At 34.3% G+C, this 13,461-nt stretch overlaps 1 protein-coding gene across 1 annotated transcript; it reads left to right on the forward strand.

Annotated features, from left to right (window-relative positions):
- Nucleotides 1–2,111: 2,111 nt before the first annotated feature.
- On the forward strand, nucleotides 2,112–8,357 carry LOC109060174 (carcinoembryonic antigen-related cell adhesion molecule 20-like). Its single transcript, XM_042755559.1, has 9 exons — nucleotides 2,112–2,239; nucleotides 2,509–2,829; nucleotides 3,447–3,722; nucleotides 3,830–4,084; nucleotides 4,228–4,354; nucleotides 4,707–4,747; nucleotides 4,951–4,973; nucleotides 5,344–5,490; nucleotides 5,609–8,357. The coding sequence occupies exons 1-9, from the start codon at nucleotides 2,188–2,190 to the stop codon at nucleotides 5,636–5,638; spliced, it is 1,272 nt and encodes a 423-aa protein (XP_042611493.1). The 5' UTR covers nucleotides 2,112–2,187; the 3' UTR covers nucleotides 5,639–8,357.
- The last annotated feature ends 5,104 nt before the right edge of the window (nucleotides 8,358–13,461 follow it).

A 13,461-nucleotide genomic window follows, 5' to 3' on the forward strand; every position in this document is an offset into this window, starting at 1 on the left:
CACTTCACCTGTTCAGTATCAAAAAAATAATAATAATTATGACAGCACATTAAGTAACAATTCAGACAATAAATTTTCATGTTTCAGTCAAAAATTTCATGTTAGGGAAATGGAAGAGAGTGAGATTACTTAGCCTAATTGTTATACCCACAAAAAACAAAAGGGTCACCCACACTGACTGAAGTCACTATCAAGCCAGCTGAAGTGTGCCTCCTGTTAAATATGCTCCTGACTGACAATGTTGTTAAATCTCTGGCATGAACAATTATGTCAGATGGGTCAAGTTTAATTACAATACTGACATTGCATTATCATTAATGTTAAAGCAATTTACTTGTTGCTGAAGGTGCCTGGGCCACCACAGTTGTGCTTTGTTGTTCTGATGCATCTGACTGCTGGGCTGGGGATACAAAGAAGACATGAGCACAGCAAAACTGGAACAAAACTATGTCTGTGTACTGACATTATTTCAACAAATTCAACACAGAAAAGTACTGCATCATTCATCTATGACAGTCCCAAAACAGACAAGGTGATGGTGCTCAGAAGGTCTCTATCTGTGGACGTGTTATAAGGATGGATAACACTTGATATACATTTGATCTGAAACAAAAAAGTCAAACAATAGAATAACAGAACAACAAAATAGAAAAAAATAAATATTAATGTCACATGTAAAAAGACTTTGACTTCTAGGGTGGCAACATACATTCAAAATTATATGACCTTTTTAACATTATACAACAAATGCTAGAGGCATACACATACAAAACGATCGTGTCCTTTCATTATTCACTACGCGATTTTAACACAAGCCACCAACACCTAAGTTACACCTATGCTAGCCGTCATGCAACATCAGCTAACATTGGCGAGACAATCACTCTGTATTGAAGGGGAAAATTTAAAGAGCAAACAATTTACAAATAAGTTTATCAGAAATGTATTATCCAAACAGTGCTTCCCCAGTCAGCTGACAAGAAAGTATGTTCTTCAAGAATTTAGTGAAGAAGAGGCAAAGAAAATAAGAAAGCGTTATTTTACTTTTCCAGTTCTTCCTAAAGCCAAAGAAGTGACATTTAAAATTCTAAATTACATTTATCCATCTAATAACTTCCTACTTGAAAGATTTAATTGGGAGAACAATTCATGTGGGTTCTCAGAGAAAGATATAGAAACTATAGATCATATGTTTTTCCAATGTGAACTTGTACAGACTTTTTGGCTGGAATTTCAAAACTGGCTTCATTCCAAACATATATCAGTACAGCCTTTGACTGTGATCTCAATTAAGGTTGGAGTATTGTTGAAGGAAACGATCCTAGACTTTTTGATAAATAACTTAATTACTTTGTGCAAATACTATATTCATAGATGTTAAACCTCACTTCAGGGGATGGAATAATGAACTAAAGATATTTGCAAAGTCTCTTCATTACATGATGCACAGGAACACCCAGAAACTCTTATATGCTTTGAACTTGTTTTGGCTGTTAGAATAAGTCCCTCATCCTTCTTTTTCTTTCCCTTTTTTATTCTTTTTTATCTTATGGTGTGATTATTGTTATTTGTTTTGTTTTGTTTTTTCTTTCTATTTGGCTGTATCAATACTAATAATCAGTTGTTGAAATGTGCCGTAAAGGTTTGTAATTGAACTTGATACCTTAATTAAAAAAAAAAAAAAAAACATTGTCCAGACACATTGATCTATATGTGACTATATATGGTGTATATATGATTTATAGATCAGTGGCCAGACATCAACATTGCTCGCGATATAAAAGAAATCTATAAATCCATCGTGTTTATTAATCCTTTTGTGAGCAATTTCACGTAAGCCCTATGCGTTTTTCTCAGTTCACCATATTTTAGCGATGCTGAGATAAAATTACCTGAGTTTAAATTTGAAGAACTCACGGCGACGCCATCTTGATGTTTTCAAGTGGAGGTGACGTATTTCCGGTTCGAGAGTGGAGCTCCACTCGCCCATGGTCTGCAGCCAGACCCTTCTCGAATATGTTGGCAACTTTACTGATTGATCCAAGTACACCCGGCTCGTGTTAATATCCAGCACTAGGTGGCGCAGTGAGCTCTTCTGTCTAGAACTGCTGTTTATCATTGACTGAAAACTGATGTAAATAGTTCAGATGATTTAAGCAGCAGCTCCTGACAGCTGAGAGCTCGATCATGATGGTTTCTGATAGTTTGTACTGTACGCTGTGGATGTTATCGTTTTTTGGTGAGGCTTTTTTTTTCATTCAAAAATGTATGTTGAATTGCTGTGTATAATAACTAGTTAGTTGGAACTATTTTAATTATGTAATTGTAAAAATATATGTCCGCCATTGCAGTTAATCATTGTTTTTGTTGTTGTGAACTTGTGAATCCAACTAAATATTTAACTACAGTAGTTGTAGCAGATAAAGTGAAATTAGTCTCTAGAAATTAACTTTCTTTCTTTCTTTCTTTCTTTCTTTCCTTTTTTCTTTCTTTCTTTCTTTGACATAGGGCAGTATTTAGGAGAAGATCTGCAGTTTTCTGGTCCGGCTAATGGAGCAGTAGGAGGAAGTGTGGTGTTTGCTCCTGATAACCCGCCCTCCACATCAACTGATACAGTTCAGTGGAATTTTGGATCAACTCCTATATTGACAGCACTGCCTGATTCAACTGTAATAGCCTCAGCATACAGAGACAGAGTCAGTTTTGACATAAACACTTTCGCTCTTGAGCTCCGGAACCTGAGACTGGATGATTCTGGAACATACAGATTAACTGTATTAACTAGTGCTGGAGAGACACTTACAGGAGAAACTACACTACAAGTGTTCGGTGAGTGTGTTGTTTAAACTTAAGTATTTAATATCAAAGCATCGGCTATATAGGGTTAAAATATGATTATAAGAAATGAATTAAATGTGTGGAAGGGGAAAAAGTCACATGAAGCAATTTAATATACTGTAAATTAAACACAGATGTGACTAGCAGAAGTACTAATGAGAGTATAATAATAATATTTTAGATATGCACAAGTCTGCTGTTATTTGCAGTGAACTTTGTGGTTAATTGTTACTGAACCAGATTTGCACAGATGAGTGTTACTTAGGGCACTCTCATGTTTAAACTTTTAAAAGTGTTGTTACATGGAAATCATGTTGAAACTGTCTTGAAAATTTGAAGCTTTATCATTTATTTTGAAATAACTTTAAGACAATAGATTTTTGTTGTTTTACTCTTGTCTGAGACCCAGATTTTCAGTCTTCTATCAGCTATGAAATCCATTAAAAATGTAAATTACACGTTACAAACTATGACGATATAAATAGACACTGAACATAAACATTCCTTTCATTGTTGATTGGCCTTCTGTACCACCCTTGACCACACTAACTGTGTGAAAGACTCATTTTAAATCTAGTGTGTTTGTTCTTTCTCTCTTACTCATACAGAAAATATAACTAATGTAAGACTTATTGGTCCAGAAGAATCATTAATAGAGGGAGTATCGTCTGTTAACATCAGCTCTGAGGGAAATGGCATCATCACCTCTGTGCAGTGGATGAAAGATAACAGTCCTCTGTCTCCTAGCAACAGCATCATCTTCTCATCTGATAACAGATCAGTGTCCATCAGTCCAGTGCAGAGATCAGACAGTGGAGAATATCAATGTACATATAGAAACCCTGTCAGCTCTCAGACGGCAAAACTCAGCCTGATCATCAACTGTGAGTGTGAAACATTCAAACATCAAGATGATTTGAGCTCAAACCTGATGAAATACAGACATTCTTCAGTGCTCAGTTTGTCAGTGAGTCTTTTGTTTGTGTTCTAGATGGACCAGAAGATGTTTCTGTTAAGGGTGAGGATGTGGTGGATTTAGGTGTTCGTGTGTCGCTCTCTTGTTCTGCAAACTCTGAACCTGCTGCCTCATTCAGCTGGAAGTTTAATGAAACAGACACCAATGTTACCACAGACACATTCACCATAAATGAGACTGACTTCACACACAGTGGAGATTACATCTGCATAGCCTGGAATGATGTCACAAAGAGAAACGCCACACAAAAACATGCTTTACTAGTTAAAGGTAAGAATAGTTCAAACTAACCTGAAATGAGGTTTTGATAACCAATACTTTCACCTTAATTTACCACTTGTTCAAGTGTATTACTGTTAATATTGTGTGTAGTAAATGGCCTTGGTCTTTTGATTCTTGTATCTTTTCCATAGAAGGAGGAGGAGGAGGAGGAGGAGGAGGGCTGTCATCAGGGGCGATAGCTGGGATTGTCATTGGGGTTTTAGTGGCAGTTGCAGGCATTTGTGGTCTGATTGTCTATTTAACAAAAACTAAGAAAATGTGAGTAATCTGGCAGATCATGATCATTTGTTTGTAATCACACCTTTGATTTAACATATTATATGCATCAATACATTTGTATACAAATCACAACTTCAGCTTCCAACAGGCCTTTGTAAATCAAGTTCTACACACATGTATGAACTTTATGATCTCATTCTTATGTGATTTTATTCCTGTTTTATATCAAATGCAGTGTTTCTGAATTTCAGTGAATTTTCTTAACATTTGAATAGTGATATTTCATACATTATAAAATGACCACAGTAACTGTAATAAAGTGCATTTTTTGTGAGACAGAAATGTGTTGAAGACAACTAATTGTAACAAAATGTCTTTGTTTATGCTGCAGCCCAAAGTTAAGCCAACAACAAAAAGGACAAGCAAGTGGAGGTATGTTTGTTATTCATTCATAATGCCAGCATTAGTATGATTTGATTGAACAACACAACTGACATTTACTGACCAATTATATCTAGATTGCCCTTGATAATTACATTATATAATAGATTTCAGATTAACTATTCATATTACAGATGATTCAGTATATATTTCTTTCAGTATCGAATTCATTGAGTCTTTCTTTCCTTAAACAGCAGCACAAAGCAGACAGGAGACAGTGAGTAACCTCTTCAGTCTCTTCTGAAAGTAAAAAAAAAACCTCATCCATCAATAAACTCATCCATCAATAAACTCTTTAATTACTTGTAGTTTATTTTTACAGTAAGCGCAAATGGACTTTAATCTTTCACATGTTACTGCACAAAGATATGCTGATGATCACACTTAAACTATACTTAAACTATGGATATTGACAAATATTCAGTCATGACAGGCATTAGCACTGTTTATAGTTTATAGTTTATCAGCAACATATTTTACATTTAATTTAACCTCAAGTGACAACATCATTCTGTCTGATGTTTTTATTATAATTTAAGAAAAAAAAAATGTTGGACGCAAACTATAAATAAATTATTGATTTCCAGAAGGCTAGAGGAGATGGAACGATTCCAGGGAAGATGAGTGAACATATATACGAGAATGACAAACATGAAAATGAGTATGAGAATGATATGTATGAAAATGTAAAACTTGAAAATTCAAGAAGGCCAAGGGCTCCTACTCCTCCTCAGGTGAGCAGTCCAGTCCAGTTAAGCCTCTTTATTCTTTTCTGTGGCTTTGCAGTAAAACAATAAGGAAGTCATTTGGTTGGTTTATTTTATTACATGCTTGTGTCACATCTCTGTTCAGGTATCAAATCCTCCTCCTGTGCGCAGGTGAGGAAGTGAAGTCACTGAAACACATCTACTGCAAGATGATCTATCAGGCTGTATCATTTTTTGCCCTCCTTTTCCTTTTTTTTTTGTACAATTTAAAGATAAATTGTATATGACCTATTACTGAAATATTATAAACTGTTGCATCAACTGTTTGTTTTATGTGCTCCACTCATGCAGTTTAATTATAAACTTGTTCCTCACAATGGACAAAGGTATTTTTTCCTTACTTAGTTCCTTACAAAGTCACAAATACATAAGTATATTTCTGTAACAATAAAAGATTAGGGTTAAAGCCATTACCGTATACACTGAGTTATAAAAGCTAAATGTCTGTTACTGACGTGAAAACATGACATACTAAAATAGGACAAGTACTAATAACATAGAATCATATCTGCAGATCTGGTATTGTAATGATCATTTGCAGGCTCACGTGGAATCTGCACACACAGAACTCAGTAGAAAGCAGATTGAACACCAGTTCTTTAAATCCTACATGTTTGACATCCTGTCTGTGCTCATTTATTCAATATTTTTGTGTTTTTACATTTAAATATGAATTATATTTATATTAATTTATAATGCATAAATTACTCAGGCTTAGCTATACTATTGACCCCATGCATGAAACAGTTCCTCAGAAATCATCCTCATTCTCTCTTTCCTGCACTGGGCCAATAAAAGAAGATAAAACTGATATTGGGTAATAAAAAACAAAGGCCACATTCATGAATAAAATCCCCTTTAGTTCTAAACACAACTTCACTCAGACAAAAGACATAAGGAAGTGACATTTTATTCTGGTGGTCAGGGGCGGACTGAGACTTTCAGACTCATCTAGGTCATCCTATACACACACAGCAAATTCTGAAACCACAGACAACGAGTATAGCCCTACTTGTTTTTATTATAGCCTGTGATAATTAATACATACAAACCCCTTAAAATTAAACATTTACCTTTAAAAAGAAGGTCATCCAGTCTACTATTATCACTTAGATTACAGCGTCACTTAGAGATATAGCACTTATATTGACTAATAACTGTGATTAGACAGACCCTGGATCCCAATGTTCATACTATCCATATTTTATTAGGCTATAAATTTGTTCCAGCTCTCCCTTAAAGCTCTTGTCTTTAGATCACCTCTCAGAAAAAATAAAAACAAAACAAAAATAATATAAAGCAATTTTAATCCATATAAAGCACCTGCCACATTTAAGTCAAGTATGTTAAGATGTCAAGTAGTGCACCTTGTCGAAAGCATATTTAACACCTGTTCTTTATAGAATTCCCACCATCTGTGTTCATTTATTCAGTATTTTTGCTTGATTATGCTTTGTTATGAATAAGAGTGTAGTTCAGTCTTGTCTGCTTAACATACTTGAGAAAGATTAAATTAATTCTATGGATTTTCTCCCAACACAAGTACAGAAAATACAAGTTTACAGTATTTCAGTTTCAAATTTCATTTTGATCTCTTCTGCAGATGTCCTTGTGTCAAACAATGTTTTAAATTTATAGACATTAGAAGACAAATCCTCATTCTTTCTTCCTTGTACTGGACAAATAAAATAAGTGATAGTGGTTAATGAAAAACAGGTTACGTTCATGACTAAATTCACCTTTAGACCTGAGCTCAATGTTACTAATGGAAATTAAATAAATGGCATTTTTTCTTCTGTTTGTAAATATTGAGTTTTAATAATCACATTTTTTGTGTCCATTATTGACATGGAAGTTATATTATCTGTGTCACGGAGCTGTGTTGATAAATACATGAAGACGAGATAAAGACAAGCAGTCTTTAATAAATCCACAGATATAGGTAAATCCAAACAAGGGAAGACTGGCGATACACGTAACATTGACGAGACCCGACAACCTCAAACTGAACAGACAGGAACTTAAAAACACAGACCTAATGAGGATAGTAACAAGACACACCTGAACATAATAACATAATGAGATCAATAACCATGACAACCACTAAAAAAGGCGGGAATGGTGAAAGCACAAACAAAGTCCATGTTGTTGTGACAATCTGATTGTCTAATTATATTATTCCCAATCTTTTCCAAAAAGGTGATATAACTACTGTTCTCTTATTTATAATGTTTGTATGCCATTTATTTTATGTCATAACACAACTGAAAAAATAATTTTCAAAACAAATGCACTGAGTTAAACTTTAACATCACGAACATTGCTGTAATCAGCCGAGGTTCTCAATATAAAATCTATCAAGTCTGTTATATTTGAAGGATCCTTAGATCCTGCAAATTGTGTGTGTTGTGTTTTTGTTTTCATGTTTTTAAATTAATTTATAATAATTTATTCATATAATCATTAGTCATTCATAGTTCACTAATTCATAGAGTTATTATTGGATTATTTTTATTATTTGATTTTTTTAATTATCATTATATTAAGTATTTTTATTGTTTATGCATTTATTATGTTTCTGTTTATTATATTTCTTGTAAATTTTTCCTTCTTTTGTATTTCCATTGTTGTTCAATCTCATGTTTGTGGGGTTTTATGATCTGTTTTGTGTGTATGATAAGAGATAGATAAGAGGGAATGTTTATGGAAACCCAAGGTTTATGGGATGTTGTTGTGTATAACAGTACATGTTGGACTTGTGCTGGTCAGACGAAGTTTGAACATTGAGACGTGCAAGAAAAAGATTGTTCAATAAACTCTGTTACTTTTCTGTTCCTTTGTCAACTTCTTGACTGACAGAAGACTGTTAAACACTCTTTTTGGGTATTTTTAAGACTTGCTGCTGACGGGGTTTTGGTATTAACAGCGCTGCTGACTAGTTATTCTGTTACTGGACAAACTGATATTTTCTGATGGGATCTGGTGTCAGGGGCTGGATCCTAAATATTATCTGGTGTGGAGACCCGATCTAACATATTTTTAAAAAAATAGGTTAAGGTCTGGTGCTTAAGTAAAATCATTTATTGACCCTGTTTTGAAGCGTTGTCTGTGAAATTAATTTGATTTGCTACTCACAGTTAATTTTTTATGATTACCTTTATATCAACCCCTTTTCTAAGTCTGCCCCATTTCATTTTAAGAATTTTAAGCTAATTGGGTATTGTTTTAATTTTGATTGCTTCCATTGTCCTCTGGAGCAGTCCAGTCCAGTTCATCCCATTCTAAAGCATCATGTGTGTGTTTCAGCTGCATCACAAAATAAGCGCTCTTTATTCTTTTCTGTGGCTTTGCAGTAAAACAATAAGGAAGTCATTTGGTTGGTTTATTTTATTACATGCTTGTGTCACATCTCTGTTCAGGTATCAAACCCTCCTCCTGTGCGCAGGTGAGGAAGTGAAGACACTGAAACACATCTACTGCAAGATGATCTATCAGGCTGTATCATTTTTTTCCTCCTTTTTTTTTGTACAATTTAAAGATAAATTGTGCATGACCTATTACTGAAATATTATAAACTGTTGCATCAACTGTTTGTTCTATGTGCTCCACTCTTGCAGTTTAATTATAAACTTGTTCCTCACAATGGACAAAGGTATTTTTCCTTAAATAGTTCCTTACAAAGTCACAAATACAGAAGCATATTTCTGTAATATTTATATATGGCATATTACTGAAATATTATAAACTGTTGCTGATAAAAGCTAAATGTCTGTTACTGACGTGAAAACATGAAATACTAAAATAGGACAAGTACTAATAACATAGAATCATATCTGCAGATCTGGTATTGTAATGATCATTTGCAGGCTCACGTGGAATCTGCACACACAGAATTCAATAGAAAGCAGATTGAACACCAGTTCTTTAAGTCCTAGACATTTGACATCCTGTCTGTGCTCATTTATTCAATATTTTGGCAAGTGTTTTTAAATTTAAATATAAATTGTATTTATATTTATTTAGAAACTACTCATGCTTAGCTATACTATTGACCACATGCATGAAACTTCCTCAGAAATCATCAGACACATCCTCATTCTTTTTTTAGCTGCACTGATAATGAGTGGATAATGCTCCATGGGAAAAACAAAGGCCACATTCTTGACTAAATTCACCTTTAGACCTGAACACATCATCACTCAGGCAAAAGACATGAGGAAGTGACATTTTATTCTGGTCCTCAGTGTCAGATGGGGACACAATCTAAAGTGATTTAAATACCTAAGATTTAACAAACCTATATTTCATACAAATTGTTACTGTAAAAATATGGTTCCTTGTTATTTGTATTTGTATTTATGTTCGCCGTATTCTCCAAATGCATTGATTGACACTCTGCTCACAGTAAATAGCCAAGTCAGTGCAATAATATAAAGGTGTGGGCTTAACCAGTAAGCGAGGTAAGCGGCTGCTTAGGGCCCTGGGGAATCAGGGGGCCCCATCTGATATTGGCAAAACATATTGGGTAAAGCTCCAGTGTGTCAGTCTTGTGTTCCCGTGTCTTGTGTTTTTCTCCCCATGTTCTCCCCATTACCTATAGTTTCTCCCATGTCTGATTATGCCCATATTTGGTTTTCCTGTTCCCATTAAGTTTGATTAGTTTCCTCCTGTGTTCATTAATCATCTTATTAGTTCCTTGTTACTTAAGCCCTGTGTTTTTCAGTGTCTAGCGTCTGGTTTTGAATATCTACCCCATGTGCTACGTGTGTTCCTGCCTGTTCTGTGTTCCCAGTTATTTGGAGGATTAAAGACTGCTATTGTTGTAATTCCCTCATTCCTTCACAGTAGCTGAACCGTGATACAGTGTGTATTTGTGTTCTGGAGAGAGTCAAATTTTTGCGCAGTGCAGACTGCTTCACTGATTAACGGAATGTTGTAAGATTGCAATGAACTGAAGTGAATGTGATCTGAAAAAAAATAAGCCTAATGTGGATGTAGAACAGCATCAAGTTGACTAATTATTTACTTTAGTTGTGAAGACGTAAATAAACTATAAACTAGAGAGAGAGAGCAAAATAATAGTTAGACGTAAAAGAGCACATAGTTATTGTGTTGGGGCCCCATACCTGAAATTTGCTTAGGGCCCCCAAATAACTAAGTTCGCCCCTGATAATATAAGTGCTGTATCGTAATTCATCAAACATTCTGCCCCCCACCCCCCCTCATTGGAGAAAAATGACGCTCAACAGGAAGGAATGTGACGCTGTAATCCAAGCGATGATATACTGTAGTAGATGGATGACTTTCTTTTTTTAAAGGTAAATTTTTTTTACAACGTATTTGTACGTATTAATTATCAAGGTCTATAATAAAAACAAGTAGGCCTATACTCATACTAACAGTATATGTTTGGTTAGAATATACACTACCGGTCAAAAGTTTGGGATCAGTAAGAGTTTTTTAAAGAAGTCTCTAAAGCTCATCAAGGCTGCATTTGTTTGATCAAAAAGACAGAAAAATTCAGTAATCTTGCGAAATATTATTACAATATAAAATAAAGGTTTCTATTTTTTATATCCTTTGAAATATAATTTATTTCTGTGTTCCATCAGCCATTACTGCAGTATAACGTGTCACATGATCCTTCAGAAATCAATCTAATATGCTGATTTATTATTAGAATTATCATTGTTGGCAACAGTTGTGCTGCCAAATATTTTTTGGAAACTGTGATACTTTTTGCGATACAGTTTAAAAATAACAGCATTTATTCAAAATAGAAATCTTTTGTAACAATATAAATCTTTGCTATCACTTCTTCAACTGAACACATCCTTTCTGAATAAAAGTTTTCATTTCTTTCAAAAAAAGAAAGAATAAAAATTTACTGACCCCAAACTTTTGAACGGTAGTGCATGTTGTAAGAAAAGATTTATATTTTAAATTAATGTTCTTCTTTTTAACTTTTTATTCATCAAAGTAATCAAAAGTATCACAGGTTCCAAAAAAAAATATTAAGCAGCACAACAGTTTCCAGCACTGATAATAAATCAGCATATTAGAATGATTTCTGAAAGATCATGTGACACTGAAGACTGCAGCTGAAAATTCAGCTTTGCATCACAGGAATAAATAGATTTTAATGTATATTAAAATAGAAAAATGTTATTTTACATAATAATATTTTGTAGTATTAGATTTTTTTCCTGTATTTTTGATCAAATAAATGCAGCCTTGATGAGCATTATATTAAAATAGAAAAATGTTATTTTACATAATAATATTTTGTAGTATTTGACTGGTAGTGTATTTTATTAGGCTATAAATATGTGGCTATGTTACAGCTCCCCTTTAAGCTCTTGTCTTTTCTCCTTTTCCATCTCTACTATCCTATTCTGCTCACAGGTGACTGGAGATTTGAGATGGTTGGAGTGGATAGTGCATACAGTACCTCCCACATGCCACGATATGTTGCAGGCTCATTTAATTGTTATTAATTATTGATCATGATTATAAATAATGATATTATATTGTGATTTGTTTTTAAAGCTGCGGTTGCTTATTTGTCACGTGAAAGTTGGCAGCAGTGATGATGATAATAATGGGGTGCTACTGATAGCCTTTCCCAATGGGGGCGTTCAGATAGCATCATGGGGGGGCTGGAAGAATTAGGTTTTCCCCTACCCCCATGTCATGGGGACTATCAGTGGTTCTCACAATACTACATGGTTATGTTAGGTTAGATACGTTTTTTAAATATCATACTGAATATATAAAATTGTAGTGAATATAATAAAATTATAGCATGATATAGTGACCCCAATACCACCCAAAACAACCAAAACGTGTGTAAAATTTTTTAATGTCTTATGTTTTATTCAGCTAAAAGAGCCTGGGGTCAAATTGACACCTTGGATAATAGGAGGGTTAAAAGTAAATAACAGATAAAAGCCAGAATGCCAAGGAAGGTTGGGTTTTAATAAATTTATCATCTCAACAAACAAATACTACTGTATGAAAATGACTTGTACACTTCAATTTAAACGGTTATCTCAGGAAAAATATTGTCATATTTTGTGTCTATACAAGTGGCCATCTTGCCAACAACATCTGGTTTTGAGATGTCTTGCCCCTTGCTACAAGTTACGCCCCCTAAAGGGTTGATGAAAGCTGGAAATAAGGCTGTATAGTAAAGAACCAGAAAGGAAAGTTTACATTTTTAGTGGGCCTGTTTGATTCTTGTTTGACATGGGCAGATCATATTATAAGAATACAAGAGAAAAGCAAAAAAAAAAATAAATGTTATGAGATGCTTGACTGGTAGAGAATGAGGTGCAAGTTGTCAGTGATTGAAAAGAATTTATGTGGCTATGATAAGATCTACGATGGACTATGGTAGTATAGTGTATATTTCAGCAGCTAGGTATCTTTAGAAAGAATTGGATCTAATTTAGGCACAGGCATTGAAAGTGTGCAGTGGGGCTTTTAAAAGTTCGCCAGTTTCTGCAAAACAAGTACAAATGGGAGAAATGGCACTGGTATTGAGGAGGAGGCATCTGATAGCAAATTACTGGGCTAATTTGCAAGGGCATAATGAATTGCACCCCATAAAAGATGTGTTAAGGGAATGCTGAGAGATTAGGAGTAAGAAGGACAATTTTGGTAGGCTAGGGAATGAAGTGGCAAAAGTGCTTGGGGTCTTTGATATGAAGTTTAGTCCTACAGTAGCATATTCAGTCATAGCTCCATGGAAGATTATTAGTCCTGAGGTAGATTGGAATCTTTTAGAGATCAAAAGGAAAGAAGAAGAGGCTGATTATTAGGTGTGTTTAATGAGTATGTTTCAGAAGTATATAAAAAACTTTACACAGATCTATACTGATGGTACTAAGAATCTGGAGACAGGAGTAACAGGATTTGGAGCGGTGGTTCCAGCAA

This window comes from Cyprinus carpio, unplaced genomic scaffold (genome assembly GCF_018340385.1).
Source record: "Cyprinus carpio isolate SPL01 unplaced genomic scaffold, ASM1834038v1 S000006723, whole genome shotgun sequence".
Classification (NCBI taxonomy): Eukaryota; Metazoa; Chordata; class Actinopteri; order Cypriniformes; family Cyprinidae; genus Cyprinus; species Cyprinus carpio.

Coding starts and splice junctions, on each gene's coding strand:
- LOC109060174 (XM_042755559.1), top strand. CDS start 2,188: ATGATGGTTTCTGATAGTTTGTACTGTACGCTGTGGATGTTATCGTTT. Junction 2,240..2,508: donor GTGGATGTTATCGTTTTTTG/GTGAGGCTTTTT, acceptor TCTTTGACATAG/GGCAGTATTTAGGAGAAGAT. Junction 4,748..4,950: donor AAAAGGACAAGCAAGTGGAG/GTATGTTTGTTA, acceptor TTCCTTAAACAG/CAGCACAAAGCAGACAGGAG.